Genomic DNA, 23,699 nt, shown 5'->3' with positions numbered 1-23,699 from the left:
AATATTGGACTGTATTCTGTGTATGTTGAAGTATGTTGAAGTATACATACGTGTCCATCCTCTTGTAGTGTGTTGAAGACAGTACTAAACTCCCCATGGAAGTCCTGAAGATGGTGGACAAGGTTTCAGAGATGAAGGAGGGGGTCACCAGTGGGCCTCTCCTGGTCACTCACCAGTATTACCACCACATCTGCGTGGACAGAGTCCAAGGCAAAGGGAATGTCCTGTTTCTGTCTTTAGGTGAGAAGTTTTGATCTCTAGATGATGAATCATAAATGATCAGTCTGAAAGGAATGACTGGAAACCTTATGTTTGGAGACCTTTAACATAGACCCCTTATGACCCTGCAGCAAGTGATGATAAGGAGCCATATTGTGTATATGTACAGTATATTTATAGGAATGTGGATGAGATGAGAAAGTTTCCATCTTATACTCACCCCAGTTTCAAGAGACAGAGGCTTTCAGAAGGTTGAAATAATATTGACCATATATGGTACTACAAGGTGTAAAGTGACACTTTATTTTGACGATGTAAGGTGTAGTAAAAGCCTGTCAATAGTTTATTTTGAAGTTTAAAAAGAGAGCTATGGGGAAGTATACTCTTATCACACTGTGCTGGGAGTCTTTGCCAAGCCACAGTTCATTTCCCTTCATGGCACACATAGACTTATGCAATCAACCCTAACTTGAGATGAATGCTTGCAAAACAGTTTGTAGGGTGTGTCAGAGACGTACAACCCGGACATGAGACTGATGAATGTAATTGAAGTACAGTATCGGATGCATTACTGTAGCAATAGTCATAGATACTCATAAATTTGGTGAGTGGTGTAATATGACTAGAGGATGTCTCAACATTATGATGAAACATGAACTATTGTGTGTGTGTTATGCTTAAATGACTATGTTGACATTTCTTACACACTTATTTTTGTAATGTTTGACTCACTCATATCCTCAATGATGAATGACTGCTGTTTGACACTGGCTGTGTGTGTGTGTGTGTGTGTGTGTGTGTGTGTGTGTGTGTGTGTGTGTGTGTGTGTGTGTGTGTGTGTGTGTGTGTGTGTGTGTGTGTGTGTGTGTGTGTGTGTGTGTGTGTGTGTGTGTGTGTGTGTGTGTGTATACACTAGAGAATGGAGGGATTCATAAGGTTCTGGAGAGGGATGGTCAAGTCTTCATCATCGCTGAGTTACAACCTTTTAACTACAGCGCACACATCCTCAGTATGATGTTGCACTCATCCACGGTGAGTCAAGGAACACAGCCCACAACGAAACCTCCCCGCTGAGATGCAACAATGGTAGCAATGTAGTAATGAGACATGGAGTGGAATAGACAGAGTCAAAGAGATCCTTTTCAAACCATGTTTTAACATGTGTATCAGTTACTTGATCACGGCTGAACATTTGATGTTTGAACTGTAGATGTTGCTGTCCTTAAAATGCATTCCATCTGCGTATCATTTGATGGCATTGTGGATTTAGTTGGATAATAAGTATTGGCCACAGGTTTGAAATCACATGCCTTATTCAAATACACAGAATGTTGTAGGCTGTTGCTAACGTTATATCCATCTCCAATGCGCCCACATTGGAAGGTGGTTTCCAAAATCCGAACACAATACGCCCCAGAGGTCTGAACGGGATTGGAGGGACACTAGACAGCAATCCAAGATGGCGTAGCAGTCAGACGTCTTTGTCCTGTTGTGTCCCTTGTATATATATTTTTACATCTTTTTCTTCGCATATCTTTTAAAAATATTTTCCGAAACCTCAACTTCTAAATACTCTCCTGCAACCCGCCTCACCCAATGTGGCGTGGATCTGCTTTTTTTCTCTAAAGTATTTCTATTTACTTCGGATCTGGAATCCCTCAACTGAAGCTAGCCAGCTAACTAGTTACCAGCTATCAGTCAGCAAACCATTGCTAGCGGTCATCAGCTAACCTTTAGCTCGAGAAAGCTCTCGCCAGTTCGAACAACGTGACTCAAACCAGAGCATAACGGACCTATTTTTTCTTTTTTTCCTCTTCATATCCCCGGATTCCTACCGCAAACTCTGAACATTTTCACCTGGATAGCTAACTGCAATCCCGGGTGACTACTCCTGGCTAGCATTTCCATCCTGGAGCAAGCAACAATTAACCTGAAGATAGCCCGGCTAGGGCTCCTGTGCTACCACCGAAGCCCACTCCTGGGCTACAATATCCGGACCCCTTCTACTGCCGATCGGCGGAACCCTGCCAATCCTCTACTTCTAGAATACTGACATAATCTGCCCGAGGATTCCAACAGGCCTCTAAGGTGCGACGTCCGCCGATGGCCCATTCTGCTAACCGCGGCCTGCGGTTAGCTACCTAGAGCTACTTGGAACCCTACTAATCCACAACTGGTCTATCGACGTTACCCCACGAAGATGCAAAAACAGACTTACATCCATCGCGACGTCCCCCAAAGGTCCCCCAAAGGCCCTTCTGCTAACTTGCTAGCCCCAGTCTGCTAACTGCTAGCTTGCTAGCCCGGTGTGCTAACCTCTTTAAGGAATACCTAGGATAGGATAAGTAATCCTTCTCACCCCCCCCTTTAAGATTTAGATGCACTATTGTAAAGTGACTGTTCTACTGGATGTCATAAGGTGAATGCACCAATTTGTAAGTCGCTCTGGATAAGAGCGTCTGCTAAATGACTTAAATGTAATGTAAATGTCTAACTGCTAGCTTGCTTGCCCCGGTCTGCTAACTGCTTGCTTGCTAGCCCTGGTCTGCTAACTGCTAGCGTGTTTAGCCCCGGCCTACTAACTGTTAGCTTGTTAGCATCGGCCTGATAACTGTCTGAATCGCCGTGTCCCCAGTCAGCCCAACCACTCACTGGACCCATATGTTCACTTGGCTACGCATGCCTTTCTCTAATATCAAATGGCCTCGTCCATTACTGTCCTGGTTAGTGATTACTGTCTTATTTCACTGAAGAGCCTCTAGCTCTGCTCAATATGCCTTAACCAACCATGTTGTTCCACCTCCTACATATGCGATGACATCACCTGGTTTAAACGTCTCTAGAGACTATATTTCTCTCATCATTACTCAATGCCTAGGTTTACCTCCAATGTACTCACATCCTATCTTACCTTTGTCTGTACACTATGCCTTGAATCTATGCTATCGTGCCCAGAAACCTGCTCCTTTTACTCTCTGTTCCGAACGTGCTAGACGGTCAGTTCGTGTAGCCTTTAGCCGCACACTTATCCTACTTCTCCTCTGTTCCTCTGGTGATGTAGACATTAATCAAATCAAATCAAATCGAATTTATTTATATAGCCCTTCGTACATCAGCTGATATCTCAAAGTGCTGTACAGAAACCCAGCCTAAAACCCCAAACAGCAAGCAATGCAGGTGTAGAAGCACGGTGGCTAGGAAAAACTCCCTAGAAAGGCCAAAACCTAGGAAGAAACCTAGAGAGGAACCAGGCTATGTGGGGTGGCCAGTCCTCTTCTGGCTGTGCCGGGTGGAGATTATAACAGAACATGGCCAAGATGTTCAAATGTTCATAAATGACCAGCATGGTCGAATAATAACAAGGCAGAACAGTTGAAACTGGAGCAGCAGCACAGTCAGGTGGACCGGGGACAGCAAGGAGTCATCATGTCAGGTAGTCCTGGGGCATGGTCCTAGGGCTCAGGTCAGTTGAAACTGGAGCAGCAGCATGGCCAGGTGGACTGGGGACAGCAAGGAGTCATCATGTCAGGTAGTCCTGGGGCCATGGTCCTAGGGCTCAGGTCCTCCGAGAGAGAGAAAGAAAGAAGGAGAGAATTAGAGAACGCACACTTAGATTCACACAGGACACCGAATAGGACAGGAGAAGTACTCCAGATATAACAAACTGACCCTAGCCCCCCGACACAAACTACTGCAGCATAAATACTGGAGGCTGAGACAGGAGGGGTCAGGAGACACTGTGGCCCCATCCGAGGACACCCCCGGACAGGGCCAAACAGGAAGGATATAACCCCACCCACTTTGCCAAAGCACAGCCCCCACACCACTAGAGGGATATCTTCAACCACCAACTTACCATCCTGAGACAAGGCTGAGTATAGCCCACAAAGATCTCCGACACGGCACATTGTGACCGTAGCGTACGTGTAGGTATGTACGGCAGGACCAAATCAGAGAGATAGGTAGGAGCAAGCCCATGTAATGCTTTGTAGGTTAGCAGTAAAACCTTGAAATCAGCCCTTGCTTTGACAGGAAGCCAGTGTAGAGAGGCTAGCACTGGAGTAATATGATCAATTTTTTTTGGTTCTAGTCAGGATTCTAGCAGCCGTATTTATCACTAACTGAAGTTTATTTAATGCTTTATCCGGGTAGCCGGAAAGTAGAGCATTGCAGTAGTCTAACCTAGAAGTGACAAAAGCATGGATTAATTTTTCTGCATCATTTTTGGACAGAAAGTTTCTGATTTTTGCAATATTACGTAGATGGAAAAAAGCTGTCCTCAAAATGGTCTTGATATGTTCTTCAAAAAGAGATCAGGGTCCAGAGTAACGCCGAGGTCCTTCACAGTTTTATTTGAGACGACTGTACAACCATTAAGATTAATTGTCAGATTCAACAGAAGATCTCTTTGTTTCTTGGGACCTAGAACAAGCATCTCTGTTTTGTCTGAGTTTAATAGTAGAAAGTTTGCAGCCATCCATTTCCTTATGTCTGAAACACATGCTTCTAGCGAGGGCAATTTTGGGGCTTCACCATGTTTCATTGAAATGTACAGCTGTGTGTCATCCGCATAGCAGTGAAAGTTAACATTATGTTTTCGAATAACATCCCCAAGAGGTAAAATGTATAGTGAAAACAATAGTGGTCCTAAAACGGAACCTTGAGGAACACCGACATTTACAGTTGATTTGTCAGAGGACAAACCATTCACAGAGACAAACTGATATCTTTCCGACAGATAAGATCTAAACCAGGCCAGAACATGTCCGTGTAGACCAATTTGGGTTTCCAATCTCTCCAAAAGAATGTGGTGATCGATGGTATCAAAAGCAGCACTAAGGTCTAGGAGCACGAGGACAGATGCAGAGCCTCGGTCCGATGCCATTAAAATGTCATTTACCACCTTCACAAGTGCCGTCTCAGTGCTATGATGGGGTCTAAAACCAGACTGAAGCATTTCGTATACATTGTTTGTCTTCAGGAAGGCAGTGAGTTGCTGCGCAACAGCCTTCCCTAAAATTTTTGAGAGGAATGGAAGATTCGATATAGGCCGATAGTTTTTTATATTTTCTGGGTCTAGGTTTGGCTTTTTCAAGAGAGGCTTTATTACTGCCACTTTTAGTGAGTTTGGTACACATCCAGTGGATAGAGAGCCATTTATTATGTTCAACATAGGAGGGCCAAGCACAGGAAGCAGCTCTTTCAGTAGTTTAGTTGGAATAGGGTCCAGTATGCAGCTTGAAGGTTTAGAGGCCATGATTATTTTCATCATTGTGTCAAGAGATATAGTACTAAAACACTTGAGCGTCTCTCTTGATCCTAGGTCCTGGCAGAGTTGTGCAGACTCAGGACAACTGATGTTTGGAGGAATACGCAGGTTTAAAGAGGAGTCTGTAATTTGCTTTCTAATAATCATAATCTTTTCCTCAAAGAAGTTCATGAATTTATCACTGCTAAAGTGAAAGTCATCCTCTCTTGGGGAATGCTGCTTTTTAGTTAGCTTTGCGACAGTATCAAAAAGGAATTTCGGATTGTTCTTATTTTCCTCAATTAAGTTAGAAAAATAGGATGATCGAGCAGCAGTAAGGGCTCTTCGGTACTGCACGGTACCATCTTTCCAAGCTAGTCGGAAGACTTCCAGTTTGGTGTGGCGCCATTTCCGTTCCAATTTTCTGGAAGCTTGCTTCAGAGTTCGGGTATTTTCTGTGTACCAGGGAGCTAGTTTCTTATGAGAAATGTTTTTAGTTTTTAGGGGTGCAACTGCATCTAGGGTATTGCGCAAGATTAAATTTGAGATCCTCAGTTAGGTGGTTAACTGATTTTTGTCCTCTGGCGTCCTTGGATAGGCAGAGGGAGTCTGGAAGGGCATCAAGGAATCTTTGTGTTGTCTGTGAATTTATAGCACGACGTTTGATGGTCCTTGGTTGGGGTCTGAGCAGATTATTTGTTGCAATTGCAAACGTAATAAAATGGTGGTCCGATAGTCCAGGATTATGAGGAAAAACATTAAGATCCACAACATTTATTCCATGGGACAAAACTAGGTCCAGCGTATGACAGTGACAGTGAGTGGGTCCAGAGACATGTTGGACAAAACCCACTGATTCGATGATGGCTCCGAAAGCCTTTTGGAGTGGGTCTGTGGACTTTTCCATGTGAATATTAAAGTCACCAAAGATTACAATATTATCTGCTATGACTACAAGGTCCGATAGGAATTCAGGGGGAATCCAGGAGGCCTGTAAACAGTAGCTATAAAAAGTGATTGAGTAGGCTGCATAGATTTCATGACTTGAAGCTCAAAAGACGAAAACGTCATTTTTTTTTTGTCAATTGAAATTTGCTATCGTAAATGTTAGCAACACCTCCGCCTTTGCAGGATGCACGGGGGAAATGTTCACTAGTGTAGCCAGGAGGTGAGGCCTCATTTAAAACAGTAAATTCATCAGGCTTAAGCCATGTTTCAGTCAGGCCAATCACATCAAGATTATGATCAGTGATTAGTTCATTGACTATAATTGCCTTTGAAGTAAGGGATCTAACATTAAGTTGCCCTATTTTGAGATGTGAGGTATCATGATCTCTTTCAGTAATGACAGGAATGGAGGTGGTCTTTATCCTAGTGAGATTGCTAAGGCGAACACCGCCATGTTTAGTTTTGCCCAACCTAGGCCGAGGCACCAACACGGTCTCAATGGTGATAGCTGAGCTGACTACACTGACTGTGCTAGTGGCAGACTCCACTATGCTGGCAGGCTGGCGAACAGCCTGCTGCCTGGCCTGCACCCTAATTTCATTGTGGAGCTAGAGGAGTTAGAGCCCTGTCTATGTTGGTAGATAAGATGAGAGCACCCCTCCAGCTAGGATGGAGTCCGTCACTCCTCTGCAGGTCAGGCTTGGTCCTGTTTGTGGGTGAGTCCCAGAAAGAGGGCCAATTATCTACAAATTCTATCTTTTGGGAGGGGCAGAAAACAGTTTTCAACCAGCGATTGAGTTGTGAGACTCTGCTGTAGAGCTCATCACTCCCCCTAACTGGGAGGGGGCCAGAGACAATTACTCGATGCCGACACATATTTCTAGCTGATATGCACGCAGAAGCTATGTTGCGCTTGGTGATCTCTGACTGTTTCATCCTAACATCGTTGGTGCCGACGTGGATAACAATATCTCTATACTCTCTACACTCGCCAGTTTTAGCTTTAGCCAGCACCATCTTCAGATTAGCCTTAACATCGTTTGTCCTGCCCCCTGGTAAACAGTGTATGATCGCTGGATGATTCGTTTTAAGTCTAATACTGCGGGTAATGGAGTCACCAATGACTAGAGTTTTCAATTTGTCAGAGTTAATGGTGGGAAGCTTCGGCGTCTCAGACCCCGTAACGGGAGGAGTAGAGACCAGAGAAGACTCGGCCTCTGACTCCGACTCGCTGCTTAATGGGGAAAACTGGTTGAAAGTTTCTGTCGGCTGAATGAGCGACACCAGTTGAGCGTTCCTACAGCATTTTCTTCTAGAAACCGTGAGAAAGTTGTCCGGCTGCGGGGACTGTGCCAGGGGATTTATACTACTATCTGTACTAACTGGTGGCACAGACGCGGTTTCATCCTTTCCTAAACTGAAATTACCCTTGCCTAATGATTGCGTCTGAAGCTGGGCTTGTAGCACAGCTATCCTCGCCGTAAGGCGAGTACAGCGACTACAATTAGAAGGCATCATGTTAATGTTACTACTTAGCTTCGGCTGTTGGAGGTCCTGATGAATCGTGTCCAGATAAAGCGTCCGGAGTGAAAAAGTTGAGGAAAAAATAAATAAATATATGAACGGTAATTAAAAAGTGAAAACCGTAAAGTTGTCAGGTAGCAAAATAGGTTGGCAACAAAACGCACAGCAACTCGAAAACAAGCCTGCAAGTTAATCCAGGTCCTGCAGTGCCTAGCTCCACTCCCACTCCCCAGGTACTCTCATTTGTTGACTTCTGTAACTGTAAAAGCCTTGGTTTCATGCATGTTAACATTAGAAGCCTACTCCCTAAGTTTGTTTTACTCACTGCTTTAGCACACTCTGCCAACCCGGATGTCTTAGCCGTGTCTGAATCCTGGCTTAGGAAAACCACCAAAATCCCCAACCCTAACTCATAACATTTTCCGCCGAGATAGAATACCAAAGGGGGCGGTGTTGCAATCTACAGCAAAGATAGCCTGCAGAGTTCTCTATTACTATTACTCGACACCATATGTGAATTGATTGTCCCCCCTCTATCTTCTGAGCTCGTGCTACTAGGTGACCTAAACTGGAACATGCTTAACACCCCGGCCATCCTACAATCTAAGCTTGATGCCCTCAATCTCACACAACTGATCAATGAACCTACCAGGTACAACCCCAAATCCGTAAACATGGGCATCCTCATAGATATCATCCTAACTAACTCGCACTCCAAATGCACCTCTGCAGTTTTCAATCAAGATCTCAGTGATCACTGCCTCATTGCCTGCATCTGCAATGGGTCTGTGACCAAACGACCACCCCTCATCACTGTCAAACGCTCCCTAAAACACTTCTGTGAGCAGACCTTTCTAATCAACCTGGCTGGGGTATCCTGGAATGACATTGACTTCATCCCTTCAGTAGATGATGCCTGGTTATTCTTTAAAAGTGCCTTCCTCACCATCTTAAATAAGCATGCCCCATTCAAAAAAATGTAAAACTAGGAATAGATAGTCCTTGGTTCACTCCAGACCTGTCTGCCCTTGCTCAGCACAAAAATATCCTGTGACGTTCTGCATTAGCATCGAATAGCCCCCGTGATATGCAACTTTTCAGGGAAGTTAGGAACAAATATACACAAGCAGTTAGGAAAGCTAAGGCTAGCTTTTTCAAACAGAAATTTGCATCTTGTAGTACAAACTCGAAAAAGTTCTGGGACACTGTAAAGTTCATGGAGAATAAGAGCACCTCCTCCCAGCTGCCCACTGCTCTGAGGCTAGGAAACACTGTTACCACCGATAAATCCACTATAATTGAGAATTTCAATAAGCATTTCTCTATGGCTGGTCATGCTTTCCACCTGGCTACCCCTACCCCGGTCAACTGCCCGGCACCCCCCACAGCAACCCGCCAAAGCCCCCACCATTTCTCCTCCACTCAAATCCAGATAGCTGATGTTCTGACAGAGCTGCAACATCTGGACCCCTACAAATCAGCCGGGCTAGACAATCTGGACCCTCTCTTTCTAAAATTATCTGCCGAAATTGTTGCAACCCCTATTACTAGCCTGTTCAACCTCTCTTTCGTATCGTCTGAGATTCCCAAAGAAAGCTGCCGCGGTCATCCCCCTCTTCAAAGGGGGTGACACTCTAGATCCAAACTGCTACAGACCTATATCTAGCCTTACCCTGTCTTTCTAAGGTCTTTGAAAGCCAAGTTGACAAACAGATTACCGACCATTTCGAATCCCACCGTAACTTCTCCGCTATGCAATCTGGTTTCAGAGTTGGTCATGGGTCCACGTCAGCCACGCTCAAGGTCCTAAATGACATCTTAACCTTCATCGACCTGGCCAAGGCTTTCGACTCTGTCAATCACCACATTCTTATTGACAGACTCGACAGCCTTGATTTCTCAAGTGACTGCCTCGCCTGGTTCACCAACTACATCTCTGATAGAGTTCAGTGTGTCAAATCGGAGGGCCTGTTGTTCGGACGTCTGGCAGTCTCTATGGGGGTGCTACAGGGTTCAATTCTCGGGCCGACTCTCTTTTATATATACGTCAATGATGTCGCTCTTGCTGCTGGTGATTCTCTGATCCACCTCTACGCAGACGACTCCATTCTGTATACTTCTGGTCCCTCTTTGGACACTGTGTTAACTAACCTCCAGACGAGCTTCAATGCCATACAACTCTCCTTTCGTGGCCTCCAACTGCTCTTAAATGCAAGTAAAACTAATGCATGCTATTCAATCGATCACTGCCCGCACCTGCCCGTCCGTCCAGCATCACTACTCTGGATGGTTCCGACTTAGAATACGAGGACAACTACAAATACCTAGGTGTCTGGCTAGACTGTAAACTCTCCTCCCAGACTCACATTAAGCATCTCCAATCCAAAATGAAATCTAGAAATGGCTTCCTATATTGCGACAAAGCATCCTTCACTCATGCTGCCAAACATACCCTCGTAAAACTGACCATCCTATCCTCGACTTCGGCAATGTCATCTATAAAATAGCCTCCAACACTCTACTCAACAAATTGGATGCAGTCCATCACAGTGCCATCCGTTTTGTCACCAAAGCCCCATACATTACCCACCACTGCGACCTGTACGCTCTTGTTAGTTGGCCCTCGTTTCATACTCGTCGCCAAACCCACTGGCTACAGGTTATCTATAAGTCTCTGCTCGGTAAAGCCCCGCCTTATCTCAGCTCACTGCTCACCATAGCAGCACCCACTCGTAGCACGAGCTCCAGCAGGTATATCTCATTGGTCACCCCCAAAGCCAATTCCTCCTTTGGTCACCTTTCCCTTCCAGTTCTCTGCTGCCAATGACTGGAACGAACTACAAAAATCACTGAAGCTGGAGACTCATATCTCCCTCACTAGCTTTAAGCACCAGCTGTCAGAGCAGCTCACAGATCACTGCACCTGTACATAGCCCATCTGTAAACAGCCCATCTATCTACCTCATCCCCATACTGTATTTATTTATCTTGCTCCTTTGCACCCCAGTATCTCTACTTGCCCATTAATCTTTTGCACATCTACCATTCCAGTGTTTTATTGCTATATTGTAATTACTTCGCCACCATGGCCTATTTATTGCCTTAACCCCCTTATCTTACCTCATTTGCACTCACTCTATATAGACTTTTTGTTTTCTTTTTGTTCTACTGTATTATTGACTGTATGTTTTGTTTATTCCATGTATAACTCTGTGTTGTTATATGTGTCGAATTGCTATGCTTTATCTTGGCCTGGTCACAATTGCAAATGAGAACATGTTCTCAACTAGCCTACCTGGTTAAATAAAGATGAAATAAAAAATATAAAAAGACAGGGACAAATTCAACTATAACTATATTTATATCTCTATAATACTATTGTAGAATAAGTGGTGTTCTAATTGTAATCCACAAACTTTATTTTGCAGTCAAGTCATTGTTCCGGTATTTCCTACAATGTACCCTTTTTGGTTCCAGGTAGAACTCTTTTGGGATCCATGTAGAACTCTGTAAAGGGTTTTACATGGAACTCAAAAGGGTTCTACCTGGAACCAAAAAGGGTTCTTCGATGGGGACAACGGAGAACCCTTTTAGGTTCTATGTAGAACCCTTTTAGGTTCTAGGTAGAACCCTTTTGAGTACTAATGTTTTTGTGGTGTTGTGTTCAAGGGGAAGCTGTATCTGGCCTCCAGCAGAGAGTTGGTTCAGATTGACCTGGGCAGCTGTGAGCAGTATGGAGCCCAGTGTGAAGACTGTGTCCTGGCCAGAGACCCTTACTGCGGCTGGGACGGCAATCACTGCACCGCAGCTACAAAGTGAGACCAAGCACAGTCTGCTTTCAGATTATAGCATCTGCTGTATAGATATTTAATGGTGATTTGAAAATAGATTTCTCATTAATGGTTGCTGACATATTGCTTTCCTCTCTGTGTTTTCCTGTGAGCCTGTGAACCTTATTTTCCATCAGTTCAGCTCAACATGGCCAGAAACAGTTTTTCCAGAATGATGTTAACACACATGGCCCTTGTTCAAACTAATGTGGTGTCAGATGAGGCCACGAAAACAAACAAAATATAGTTCAAACAAATGTGATGTCAGATGAGGCATGAAAACAAACACAATATACTTCATTAGATTAAATGTAACATACAAGTCTGTCTGCAGTGTGTGTCAGTGGGAAATGTTAGTTCTCACTCTGATCCCCACCTGCTGTTAAAAGTATACTACACTTCTTCTCGTGTAGTCAAACACTCTATGCACTGTGGTTTCAGTTCAGCTCTGCAGTTTTAAATAACTATCACTCTGCCCACCACAAGGTAGACAGCCTACTGTACCATAGACCGGAATGAGGAACCTCTGAGAGAAAAGAGACATTCACTATTTTCTGGTTGAGTTGCTTGTTGAGACTCCTTAACTCATATGTGCTTGTCTTTTTACAGTAAGACAATTCAGGATGTGGAGAACGGGAACCATCAGGTATGCAGCAACATATCCAGAGGTGTGTAGTGTGTTACAGCCACCCTTGTATAAATACAAAACCATTTATTATGACCATGTACTAAAGTAAAGGATGGAAACCATCCACAATGGTTAGCTATGGAAGTCTTACAATGTTTTGCTCTTAGTTTACTTTCCAAGGTCACCAATTGGCGCTGCAGATGGAATCAGAATTCCTCTATCTTCAAAGTACTTCCTCAGTTGCCCAACCTTGTCCAGCCATGCTGAATACAGCTGGAGGCACCATGGCAACACCACAGCAACACCGTGCATCTCCACAGGGTCAGAGCACCAGTGTCTCCTGCTAATAGAGAGCATGGGCCCTGAGCAGCAGGGAACATACAGCTGTGTGTCTGAGGAGAAGGGCTACCACAGGACCCTGGTGCAATACAAGTTACAGCTAGACAGTGGGGCCACAGGCCTGGCCTCTCCCCGCTTGGCTTGTCTGGGTCTGGTACTAACACTGGTCCTGACTTTGCTCTGCTAGAATCAGCTCTGTGGGATCTCACCCCAGCCCTATGACCTAGCGGACTTGACTTGGACATGTCTGCACTTGTACTTTGGTCTTGCTTACACCCACGCTACCTCAAGAATAGTACATGACAGTCAACAGTCAAGTGACTGAGCCATTTCCTTTGTTTCTTTCACGATCAATTGGTCAAAAAACAGAACGCTGTAGAAGTTGAAGGAACTGCACTTGTGCTAAGTTAATGATTTATCTGGAGGAATTGGCCTTTATATATTTTATAATCATGCTCTTTTTTCTAATATGGAAATTTGCAGATGTTTCAAATATTTTATGTGACAATATGAATGTATAGTATATTGCTAAAACACTTGTGTTTTAGACATTTTAGAAATATATATATATTTTCTTAACTTTTAAGTTTCATGCTAACAGCATGATAGTTGTAAATATATACAGTACCAGTTAAAAATTTGGACATTACAGGGGTTTTGTTTATTTGTACTATTTTCTACATTGTATAATTATAGTGAAGACATCAAAACTATGAAATAACACATATGGAATTAAAAAACAAAACTAATTTGGGCCAAGAAACATGCAATGGACATTAGACTGGTGGAAATCTGTCCTTTGGCCTGATGAGTCAAAATTTTGGGTTCCAACTACCGTGTCTTTGTGAGACGCAAAGTAGGTGACCGCATGATCTCCGCATGTGTGGTTCCCGCCGTGAAGCATGGAGGAGGAGGTGTGATGGTGTGGGGGTGCTTTGCTGGTGACACTGTCAGTGATTTATTTAGAGTTCAAGGCACCCTTAACCAGCATGGCTACCACAGCATTCTGCAACGATACGCCATCCCGTCTGGTTTGCTCTTAGTGGGACTATCATTTGTTTTTCAACAGGACAATGACCCAACACACCTCCAGGCGTGAGTGATAGAGTGCTGCATCAGATGACCTGAACTCCACAATCACCCGACCTCAACCCAATTTAGTTTTTTTTGGGATGAGTTAGACTGCAGAGTGGAGGAAAAGTCCTTGAAGACTGAAAAGCATTCTAGGTGAAGCTGGTGGAGAGAATGCCAAGAGTGTGCAAAGTTGTCATCAAGGCAAAGGGTGGCTACTTTGAAGAATCTCAAATATCAAATATATTTTGATTTGTTTAACACTTTTTTGGTTACTACATGATTCCATATGTGCTAGAAAATAGTAAAAAATAAAGAAAACCCCTTGAATGAGTAGGTGTGTCCAAACCTTTGACCGGTACTGTATATATATTTTTCTGTTGCTTATTTATTTGTATTAATACATATAATTATAGTGAGCTCCAGTAGTATTGGGACAGTGACAATTGTTTGATGTTGTTTTGGCTTTGTACTCCAGCACTTTGGATTTAAAATGATACAATAACTTTGAGGTTAACCTCTACGGGGTGGGTGTCCCTAATGTGACTGTTGTATACAACAGCCAGCTTTCTGGGACATAGACATACATACAGTATGGGCAGAAAGCTTAAATTCTTGTTAATCTAACTGCAGTTTCCAATTAACAGTAGTTATTACAATGAAAAAAAAATCATGATATTGTTTGAGTGCACAACAAAACCCTTTATCAAAGCAACTGGTTTTATACATTCACCTCTGAAGGTAAATAATGTACTTACATGAAGTAATCTTGCGGGTCCCAGAGATAAAATATAGCATAGTTTTGTTTGATTAAATCCATTTTTATGTTCTAATGTAGGAACTGGGGTCTACAGTTTGACCCCACTGCTGTCTCTGGCTCTACACCCACCCCACCCGGACATCTAGATGTGTGAAAGTTAGTGAACTGTATAAGCTAATGATCCATCATGTATGACATTCCTGGGAGTGTGTAAACTTACATTTTTCTATTACCATGACATGTTTTGCATAATCTCTATTAGAGGGTGACCGATTATGATTTTTCAATGCCTATACCGATTATTGGAGGACCAAAAAAAAAAGCCCATACCGATTAATCGGCCGATTTCTATATATATATTTGTAATAATGACAATTCCAACAATACTGAATGAACACTTATTTTAACTTAATATAATACATAAATAAAATAAAATTAGTCTCAAATAAATAATGAAACATGTTAAATTTGATTTAAATAATGCACAGTGTTGGAGAAGAAAGTAAAAATACAGTATGTGCCATGCAAAAAAGATAAGTTTCTTGCTCAGAACATGAGAACATATATGAAAGCTGGTGGTTCCTTTTAACATGAGTCTTCAATATTCCCAGTTAAGAAGTTTTAGGTTGTAGTTATTATAGGAATTATTGGACTATTTCTCTATACCATTTGTATTTCATATACCTTTGACTATTGGATGTTCTTACAGGCACTATAGTATTGCCAGCCTAATCTCGGGAGTTGATAAGCTTGAAGTCATAAACAGTGAAATGCTTGAAGCATAGCGAAGAGCTGTTGGCAAACACAGGAAAGTGCTGTTTGAATGAATGCTTACGAGCCTGGTGCTGCCTACCACCACTCAGTCAGACTGCTCTATCAAATATCAAATCATAGACTTAATTATAATATAATAAACACACAGAAATACGAGTCATTAATATGTTCAAATCCGGAAACTATCATTTCGAAAACAAAATGTTTATTCTTTCAGTGAAATACAGAACCGTTACGTATTTTATCAAACGGGTGGCATCCCTCAGTCTAAATATTGCTGTTACATTGCACAACCTTCAATGTTATGTCATAATTATGTACAAGTCAGGAAATTAATTACGATCTTTGTTAGTAAGAATGGTCTTCACACAGTTCGCAACGAGCCAGGCGGCCCAAACTGCTGCATATACCCTGACTCTGTTGCACAGAACGCAACAGGAATTGAAAAAAAGGGTATGATTCTTTACACATATACAGAAAGTGAATTTGTCCCCTAAAATGGGGGGACAATGTACAACAAGTGCTGTAATTTCTAAACGGTTCACTCAATATAGATGAAAACACACTAAAATCCAATCTGACCGTCTGCACTTTAAAGTAGTCAAAAGTTTCGTATTTGGTTCCATATACTGTACAAAATTGTTGAATGCATTTGCTGTTTGTTTTGGTTGTGTTCCAGATTATTTTGTGCCCAATAGAAATTAATGATAAATAATGCATTGTGTCATTTTTGGAGTCACCTTTATTGTAAATAAGAATAGAATATGTGTCTAAACACTTCTACATTAATGTGGATGCTACCATGATTACGGACTGTCCTGAATGAATTGTTAATTAAGTTAGACGCACAAATATCATACCCCCCTCTCACCATTACAATAACAGGGGAGGTTAGCATTGGAGGGGGGGGAGGCAGCCATTTGTATTCGTTCTCACTCATCATTATTCACAATTTTTAATTTTACCTTTATTTAACCAGGCAAGTCAGTTAAGAACATATTCTTATTTTCAATGACGGCCTGGGAACAGTGGGTTAACTGCCTGTTCAGGGGCAGAACGACAGATTTGTACCGTGTCAGCTCGGGGGTTTGAACTCGCAACCTTCCGGTTACTAGTCCAACGCTCTAACCACTAGGCTACGCTGCCGCCCCAATTCATTCAGGACTATCCATAATCCACATTAATGTAGAAGTGTTTGAAACATATTCTATTTTTATGTACAATAAAAGTGTCTCCAATATCCAAAGTGCTGGAGTACAGAGCCTAAACAAGAAATGTCACTGTCCCAATACTTTTGAAGCTCACTGTATGTGAAATCAAAGGGACTTATGACATGTTTGTGAAATGTTCTTGCTGTTGAAACATTGCATCACAGTAAAGTTCGTGTTAAATGAGAAAAGCCCAGGCTGTAATTATATCTCAAGGGAAAGATTGTTTTTAGATACCATTGCATGACAAATTATTGGCCTCCTTTTTGATTTTCTCTATTTTTGCATATTTTTGATAACGAAAGGTATCAGATCTTCAAAACCAAATATTAGAGAAAGGGAACCTGAGTTTATACTTATTTAATTAAAGTTATGCAACACCCAAATCCCCTGTATGAAAAAGTAATTGCCCCCTTACTGGTAACACAACTGGTTGTCACCTTTTAGCTGCAATGACTGCAACAAAATGCTTCCTGTAGTTGTTGATCAGTCTCACATCGCCGTGGAGGAATTATGGCCCACTCTTGCATGCAGAACTGCTTTAACTTAGCAAAATGTGTGGGTTTTCAAGCTGCTCGTTTCAAGTCTTGCCACATCGCAATGACTTTGTCACATGGGCATTGTGTTACTTTTGTTTCTGAAATATGTATGTCATTGTTATTTGTTCACTCAGGTTCCCTTGATCTAATATTAGGTTGAGGTTGAACATCTGGTAATCAGTAGACAAAATATGCAAAAGTAGAAAAAAATTAGAAAGAGGGCTACTTTTTCACAGTACTGTATCTGTGCTATCCACACTGCTGACTTAATGCTTACATTTCTGGTGTAACAGATTAAATGGTTTGAGTAAGTGAACATGAGTCAGACCATTGAGGAGTGAAAGATGAGTGTTCGGGTGGTGTGGTGAGCTACCAGGAGTCAGAGCATCTGGGGGTGGGGAGCATTTGCCTGCTGAATAATTTCCCAAACCTACATTGGCCCCGATTCCGACCATAGTTAAGCGTGCATTTTTATTAAAAGTACACCGTATTTGAAGGGATGGCTTAAATTAAGAATGTACAGAAAACTCAATGAAAACAAAATGTTGGCCAGCAAGTGAGAGTTTTCAGCAGTTGAATTACATTTATTCCATGCACACAAGAGAACCACGCCTACAAAGCCCACTATGCACCTTAAGGTAAGTCTGAATACCAACTACTGAGAAGTGTGTAGGAAAGGCGTGAGTAAGAAAGGCGTAATTCCCTAAGTCGGAATCGGGCCCATTGTAAAGAAATGACAGAAAATGTTTGAGGGTTATCCACCGATACGAACATCTTATGACACCTCTCATTGCGAGAGGCCCCTTCCGAGCAGGCTTAATCCATGCTTGAGTAACAGGCAGTTTAGGCCAGTGTAGCAAAATAGGTCTCAGCTGTCACATGGTCTTTATGGGACATTATAAGAAGTGGGGGAAGCAGTTAGTAATTAGGGAACTCCAAAATGTTATCAACTACCTTCCTGCACTTAGTTGTACATTTCTTGCTCTAATCTCTACGGTGCAGCTGCTGAAACACAGCTCCAAGTCCTGTATCATTCATGTGCCAATGAAAATTATTATTTAAAAAAGGTCCACACTGGGATACGAGAGTAGGCCTAGTTCAATTTCACCAGCGTATTTCGCCGTTGTTTTTCCAAATAATAGAGTTGGCCCAATGCGAAAGGAAGGACGAAGGAAATCCAAGCCACACTTCAAAAACCACACACACACAAGATATCAAGTAAAACTTTATCATGACATACAAGTTTAAAGCCCTGAGAACCATATCTTTATATTACTAATATGAACAAAACTGAATGTGTCAATCACTTTGGAAAAGTGCTTCTCTTTTAAATACAATCGGCACAAACCAGTTTTACAAGCATTCACATCCCAATTTTGTTTTAATCAAAAGAGAAAACTATAACATCAGTAATGTTATTATTATGGACATGATAACAACCGTACAAAAATATGCAAACCCCACAGATGTATATACGGAGCATTATACAAGCCAAAAACAACAGAATTGATAAATGAGGTATTCAATAACCACTTACATATGCACTTGTATTACACAGATCAGGTTAGATTTAAACAATAATCTAATAAAATCCAAACCATCCAGGGACAAGGTTCTGCAGACTTTCAACTTCACAGTTTCCTGAGTGATGTGACCTTGCCTGTAACTGATGACAAAAATCAAAAAGCAACAAAAACCGAACCAGTCTAAAATGGCATTTAGCAAGTCACTAGACAGCTTTAAGGTTGTCCAAGATTTGCATTTGGATGTGTCCCTCAGTATACATGCCAATTGCATAACTTCAATACCAAATGCAACAATGACAGCAGCCCAATGCCCTGAGGTAAGAGGTCTTCAAGAGGCCACACAGACACACAATTGTAATCCCACATAAGCCTGAGCTGTAAACTGAATTCCCAGTGAATGTGGTTCTAACCTGTTGCCCACCCTTGTCATGGTGTGGTCTTAGAGGACAGCACCACCTGCAGTCTCCTCCGTGGCATTACATGGTTGTTACACACCCTCCTCTAGCATATTCTGAACTTGCTCTCACAAACGCTCCCTCTCTCATGCAAAGGCTGTAAGGCTACACTGTCAGACAGTCATTGACTAGACTGATTGGATAGAAAACAGATATTTCTGTTTAAAACAGCGAGAGAAACGAAAAGGGGTTTTAGTGACACCACCTAAGTGATCAAGGTAACTCGATCCATCAGAAGAAAAATCAACACAAATAAATAGCATACCTTGGTTTTGAAACCAATAACATGAATAATGAATGCCTTAATGTCTGACGGAATTCATAAAGATCATGGAAATAGGTTACTCTTCAAAGGATTAAGCTTGAAGATAAAACAGTCATTCCTAGCAGAGTCCTGAAAGGTTAACTGTTCTCTCACAGCTGATTAAGGCAGCAACTACATCTTTCACCTTTATTAAATGTGGACATAATATTTCATTGAGGGATTGCAGGTCTCTCTTCAGTCATTGTATATATGTTGTGGAGGTCCTGTAATCCTGACCCGTCGTCTGCGCCACAAAAGCCAACAAATAACAGCTAAAACACAGCTTACTAGGGAAGCAGGTAGCCTAGTGGTTAGAGCGTTGTGCCAGTAACCGAAAGGTTGCTAGATCGAATCCCCGAGCTGACAAGATAAAAATCTGCTGTTCTGCCCCAGAACAAGGCAGTTAACCCACTGTTCCTAGGCCGTCATTGTAAATAAGAATTTGTTCTTAATTGACTTGCCTAGTTAAATAAAAGGTTACATTTAAAAAAAGAAGGCAACAAGGCTGCCCACCTCTGAGATAAGGGGGTAAAAGGTTTAGAAACAGTTAAACGCCTCACATTCAACACAGATAATGCTTAATTAATGAAATTAATTGAATCCAAATCATGTTCTATTAAAAATGGAAATACTGTAACAGTGGATGTGTCGGGGGAATTTGGGAGGCTTGAACTCTGAATTGAGACAGAGAAACCAGTTGGCGAAACAGCTACCCTTTCTCCGTCTTATTCAATGTAGAGGTTAGGTCAAAGGGCTTTTTGTGCAGCATAACTCACTGAGGTATATGTCAGGTGATGTGTGCCATGCCAGGCAGAACAATTCCAGTCCCAAGACTCAATCACAGGTAAGCAAAGGTCTGATTAAGATAAAGAAAGCTACATAACTAGAGCTGACAACTTTAACAGCAGGGACTATAGAAGATGGGCTATTATGAAAGCCATCCTTTACCCCACTGTATCCTACCTAGTGGTTCAGCTAACCCACAGCAGCCTGGGCAGGGAACAGGGCTAGTCTTTGGTATTCAGCTGTGCACCGACCAGAGGCTACCACACACCAGAGGATTACGGTGTAAAAAACTGGCCACCTGATTGTACACATGCAGAGCAATACTCTTAAATAGATTTAGTCTCATAAAATGCAGGAAGCCAGAGAAAACCGGAGGAGAGCAAGCCCATCCCAGTTCAGCTTGGTATAATAATGTGTCCCCAAGAAAATCCAGCAGTCAAGTCTCTACGTTTGTAGTCCAGCATTCCGGAGGAGTCCACTCCTGTGGACCGTTGCTCGTCACAGGGACTCAAACCACCAGGTCAAGTCACGCTGGCTTTGCAGCAATGAGGTATGTAGTGTACATCTCCTTCTAGAGAGTCTGAGGTATTCTTTGAAGACAGTTTGTTAGATTTGCGCATTCTTTCGGTGGGATCCTTTTTTTAAAATGACAAAGTGAGTCCATAATAAGAGACTTCACAATGCTTCCTGAGAAAGGCCCCTCTCCCAAACGGAGAGGCGAATATGAGGTTTGAAAAGGTATGTGGTTAAAACACTTCTGGTCTGCCAGTGTTGGAGGAAAACCATTGATGGGTGGATATGTCTCTCCTCTCTGTTGAATTGAAATAGGGTCACACACTGATCCCAGAGCAGGGAACTCCTTCACTACCTTTCTGATTATAAGATAGATAGACGCGGGCTGGTGAGTTTGGGGCTTGCTAGTCCTAAACAGATCGACAGATCAGTCGGTTCTTATAACATCACATTGTGTGTGATAAAATGTTCAAAGCTAATTCTGATCCTCAAAGCCCTTTAGACACAAGGACCAGCTGTATCTTGAGTTAGATTGAAGATTAAGTACATCATTCCAAATAGGCTGAATGAGTGGGTGACTCCCTGGTATTGATTGTGGGAGTGACTACTGTATACGAGGTATTACATGGCGATCTGTAGGATCAATAATGTAGTGCACTCAGAAGTAAAAAGGCTACGGACCGTCGTCATGGCAACTCGAGCGTTGTGATAAGAGTTACTTGTATAAATGCGTAGGAGGTGTGCTGAGGTGAGTGAGGTTCCGTTGTGAAATTCCCAGAAATTCCCCTGATTTCAACAAGATCAAAAAGGATACAAAAATAAAGTTCATTCAGGTGAAGTATACTACAGCTCCTGAGGTAAAGATACCACTGCAGGTTACTTGATTTTAGGTATGTAAAAAGATAACTAAAAAAATAATAATGTTTCAAATGACAAAACAAAAAACAAACGGCAACAAACAAAATCATAAAATAAAACTCTTCAAGTTCAGTTGTGAACACCTGTCAGTGGGTTTTGGCTGAGTGATTTGATTGTGTTTAGCATGCATTTGGTATAAGTCTCTGTGTGCTGGGTGTCTGAAATGCATGTGTGTTTGTGCACATGTGTGTCGAGTGTGTAAAATACATAGGTGTGTGTGTGGGTGCATGTTTGGGTGTGTGAATTGTGTATTCATAAATGGGTAGCCAAGGTTGACAGGAGCGATGAGGTATTTGTTGTGCAACAGTTTTTTTCTTGTCAATTTATCAATGTACTGTATTCATGCTAGGCCTCGGTGGTGAGGAAAAGCCTGGAGAGTGGGTGGTAGGGCAGCCCGAGCTAAGGTGAGCCACTGGAGGAGGGCTCGGCCGAGCAAGGCCCCTTGGAAGAGGAGGAACTTGGACTGTGGCTGTGAGCAGAGGCGGCGAACCCAAACCCAGCGCTGGGTCCAGCAGGGGGCACTGTGGCCGCAGTGGACACGCCAGTCCCTGGTGCGCCTGACTTCTGTGCAAACAGGGTTCCTACAGGACAGAAGAACAAACGGAACAATACAACAAGATAAACAACACGGCCAAATCCGTTTATTTCTGAGTGTATGTACACGCACGCTCACACACACCTGAATAGAGAGTGCCGTTGACCTCCACAGACACACTGATGCTAGCAGATCCATTGGTGGAGATGCTCAGAGCCATGTCCTGCTGCTTCTCATCTAGAAAGAAAGAGAAATAGGAAGTGTAAACCACTGTGGGCAGAAAGCAAATCCAGAACCTCGGACCAATTAAAAAAATGTATATCTCCAAAGGAAAGGACGCAGAAACATGGGAACTAGAATCAAACTCTCTCTATTCATTGTCTACACAGGTACTGTACAATAACATGCAGTAAGTGAGAATCGGGTGTCACGCACATTTCCTTGTGGGTGTCTTGCAGCATACATCTGCATAACCCACTGAGGAGAGAGAAACACAATCATGTCACAGTAACTCCAGGAAAACAATCTGCACTTCCCCTCTCAAAGCTTTTATTGTGTAGTAGTCATAATGTGTTGATTGTTGTACTCGCAAACACACATACAGGCTGCACCTCTACTGTGTGTGAGTGAGAGAGTGTGAGAGAGAGCGAGAGAGAGACAGACGTGGGGAATAACCAGCATGTGATAACATTAAGGCGCCAAATAAAGCATGTGTTATGACGTACATCCAAACAGCCAGAGGCTGTGCTGAAGAGGCGCAGGTCAGTGAGTCAGCTAGCAGAGTGGCCTGGCAGCCTTCATCTCTGTTGTGCAGTGACCACTGCGTTGCCTTTATAATGGCTTCTATATGTCATCCTGTATCTCACGGGGGAGCTGAGGAATGGGAGTTGGAGAGCTGTGAGGGTATCTGGTGTAGGCCGTGTTTTTTCATGGTGCTCAGAGAGAGAGTCAGGCATCGAGGGAACTTCAGCGTGCATCACTAGTGTACTTAAATATATGCGTTTCATTGAGAAAAGAATTACTCGTGCATATCAGGCATTACTCCAGTCTCGAATACGTATAGAATGTACTGTATGTGTCAGATACAAACTGACTATGATATGTAACTGTATAGAGTGCCCAGGGGGAGTCAGCCTGGGCACGTACCTCTAGCGGTGGTGCTGTTGCCCAGGCGCAGGTTCATGGGGACCTGTGAGGCCATGACAAGCAGGTTGTGTTGGAAGGCCTGCTGCATCAGACGCTGCTGCTCCTCTGCCAGGCGTGCCATCTTCCTCTCAGGGCCCTCGCCAGTCTCCAGCTTCTCCCTCAGCTGCTCCAGAGTGGCAGCCCGCGCCAGCCCTGCCACCTGCTGCTGCCCCAGCGCCAGGGACATGGAGGTACCACGAGCCGCTGCCATCACGGAGGGGGTGACCTCTTCTAAAGACAGGCAGGGTAGGAGAGGTAGGATATGTTACTTCCATGGAAACAAAAATATGAGATTCATTTCAGTATCGTAAAATAAAATGACAATTTAACGTGGTAAAATGAGGCCAAAGAAAGGGAGGGGGACCTGTTGAAACAATAACTACCTATTT

At 42.9% G+C, this 23,699-nt stretch overlaps 2 protein-coding genes across 11 annotated transcripts in view; one reads left to right on the top strand and one right to left on the bottom strand.

The window, feature by feature from the left end:
* Positions 1 to 17,404, top strand: part of LOC118394160 (semaphorin-7A-like) — a 31,150-nt gene extending 13,746 nt beyond the window's left edge. For 2 of the 5 annotated variants that reach the window (XM_052462192.1, XM_052462194.1), the window contains exons 10-14: positions 69 to 240; positions 1,136 to 1,251; positions 11,609 to 11,754; positions 12,379 to 12,437; positions 12,565 to 17,404. In XM_052462192.1, coding sequence (XP_052318152.1) covers positions 69 to 240; positions 1,136 to 1,251; positions 11,609 to 11,754; positions 12,379 to 12,437; positions 12,565 to 12,923 — 852 coding nt within the window. In that variant the 3' untranslated portion in view covers positions 12,924 to 17,404. The remainder of the gene's footprint in view (positions 1 to 68; positions 241 to 1,135; positions 1,252 to 11,608; positions 11,755 to 12,378; positions 12,438 to 12,564) is intronic. The other 3 variants (XM_052462196.1, XM_052462195.1, XM_052462193.1) reach the window with 3 other exon arrangements.
* An 896-nt stretch (positions 17,405 to 18,300) lies between these two features.
* Positions 18,301 to 23,699, bottom strand: part of LOC118393824 (AT-rich interactive domain-containing protein 3B-like) — a 74,014-nt gene continuing 68,615 nt past the window's right edge. For 2 of the 6 annotated variants that reach the window (XM_035786937.2, XM_052462189.1), the window contains exons 7-10: positions 23,272 to 23,541; positions 22,561 to 22,602; positions 22,270 to 22,362; positions 18,301 to 22,171 (exon numbers count right to left, since the gene is read on the bottom strand). In XM_035786937.2, the coding sequence (XP_035642830.2) occupies positions 21,990 to 22,171; positions 22,270 to 22,362; positions 22,561 to 22,602; positions 23,272 to 23,541 (587 nt within the window). In that variant the 3' untranslated portion in view covers positions 18,301 to 21,989. The other 4 variants (XM_035786938.2, XR_004827622.2, XM_052462191.1 and 1 more) reach the window with 4 other exon arrangements.

The sequence above is a fragment of the Oncorhynchus keta genome, chromosome 14, assembly GCF_023373465.1.
Source record: "Oncorhynchus keta strain PuntledgeMale-10-30-2019 chromosome 14, Oket_V2, whole genome shotgun sequence".
Lineage (NCBI taxonomy): Eukaryota > Metazoa > Chordata > Actinopteri > Salmoniformes > Salmonidae > Oncorhynchus > Oncorhynchus keta.
The sequence above is the reverse complement of the archived record's forward strand: the minus strand, read 5'-3'. Positions and strand labels throughout refer to the sequence as shown.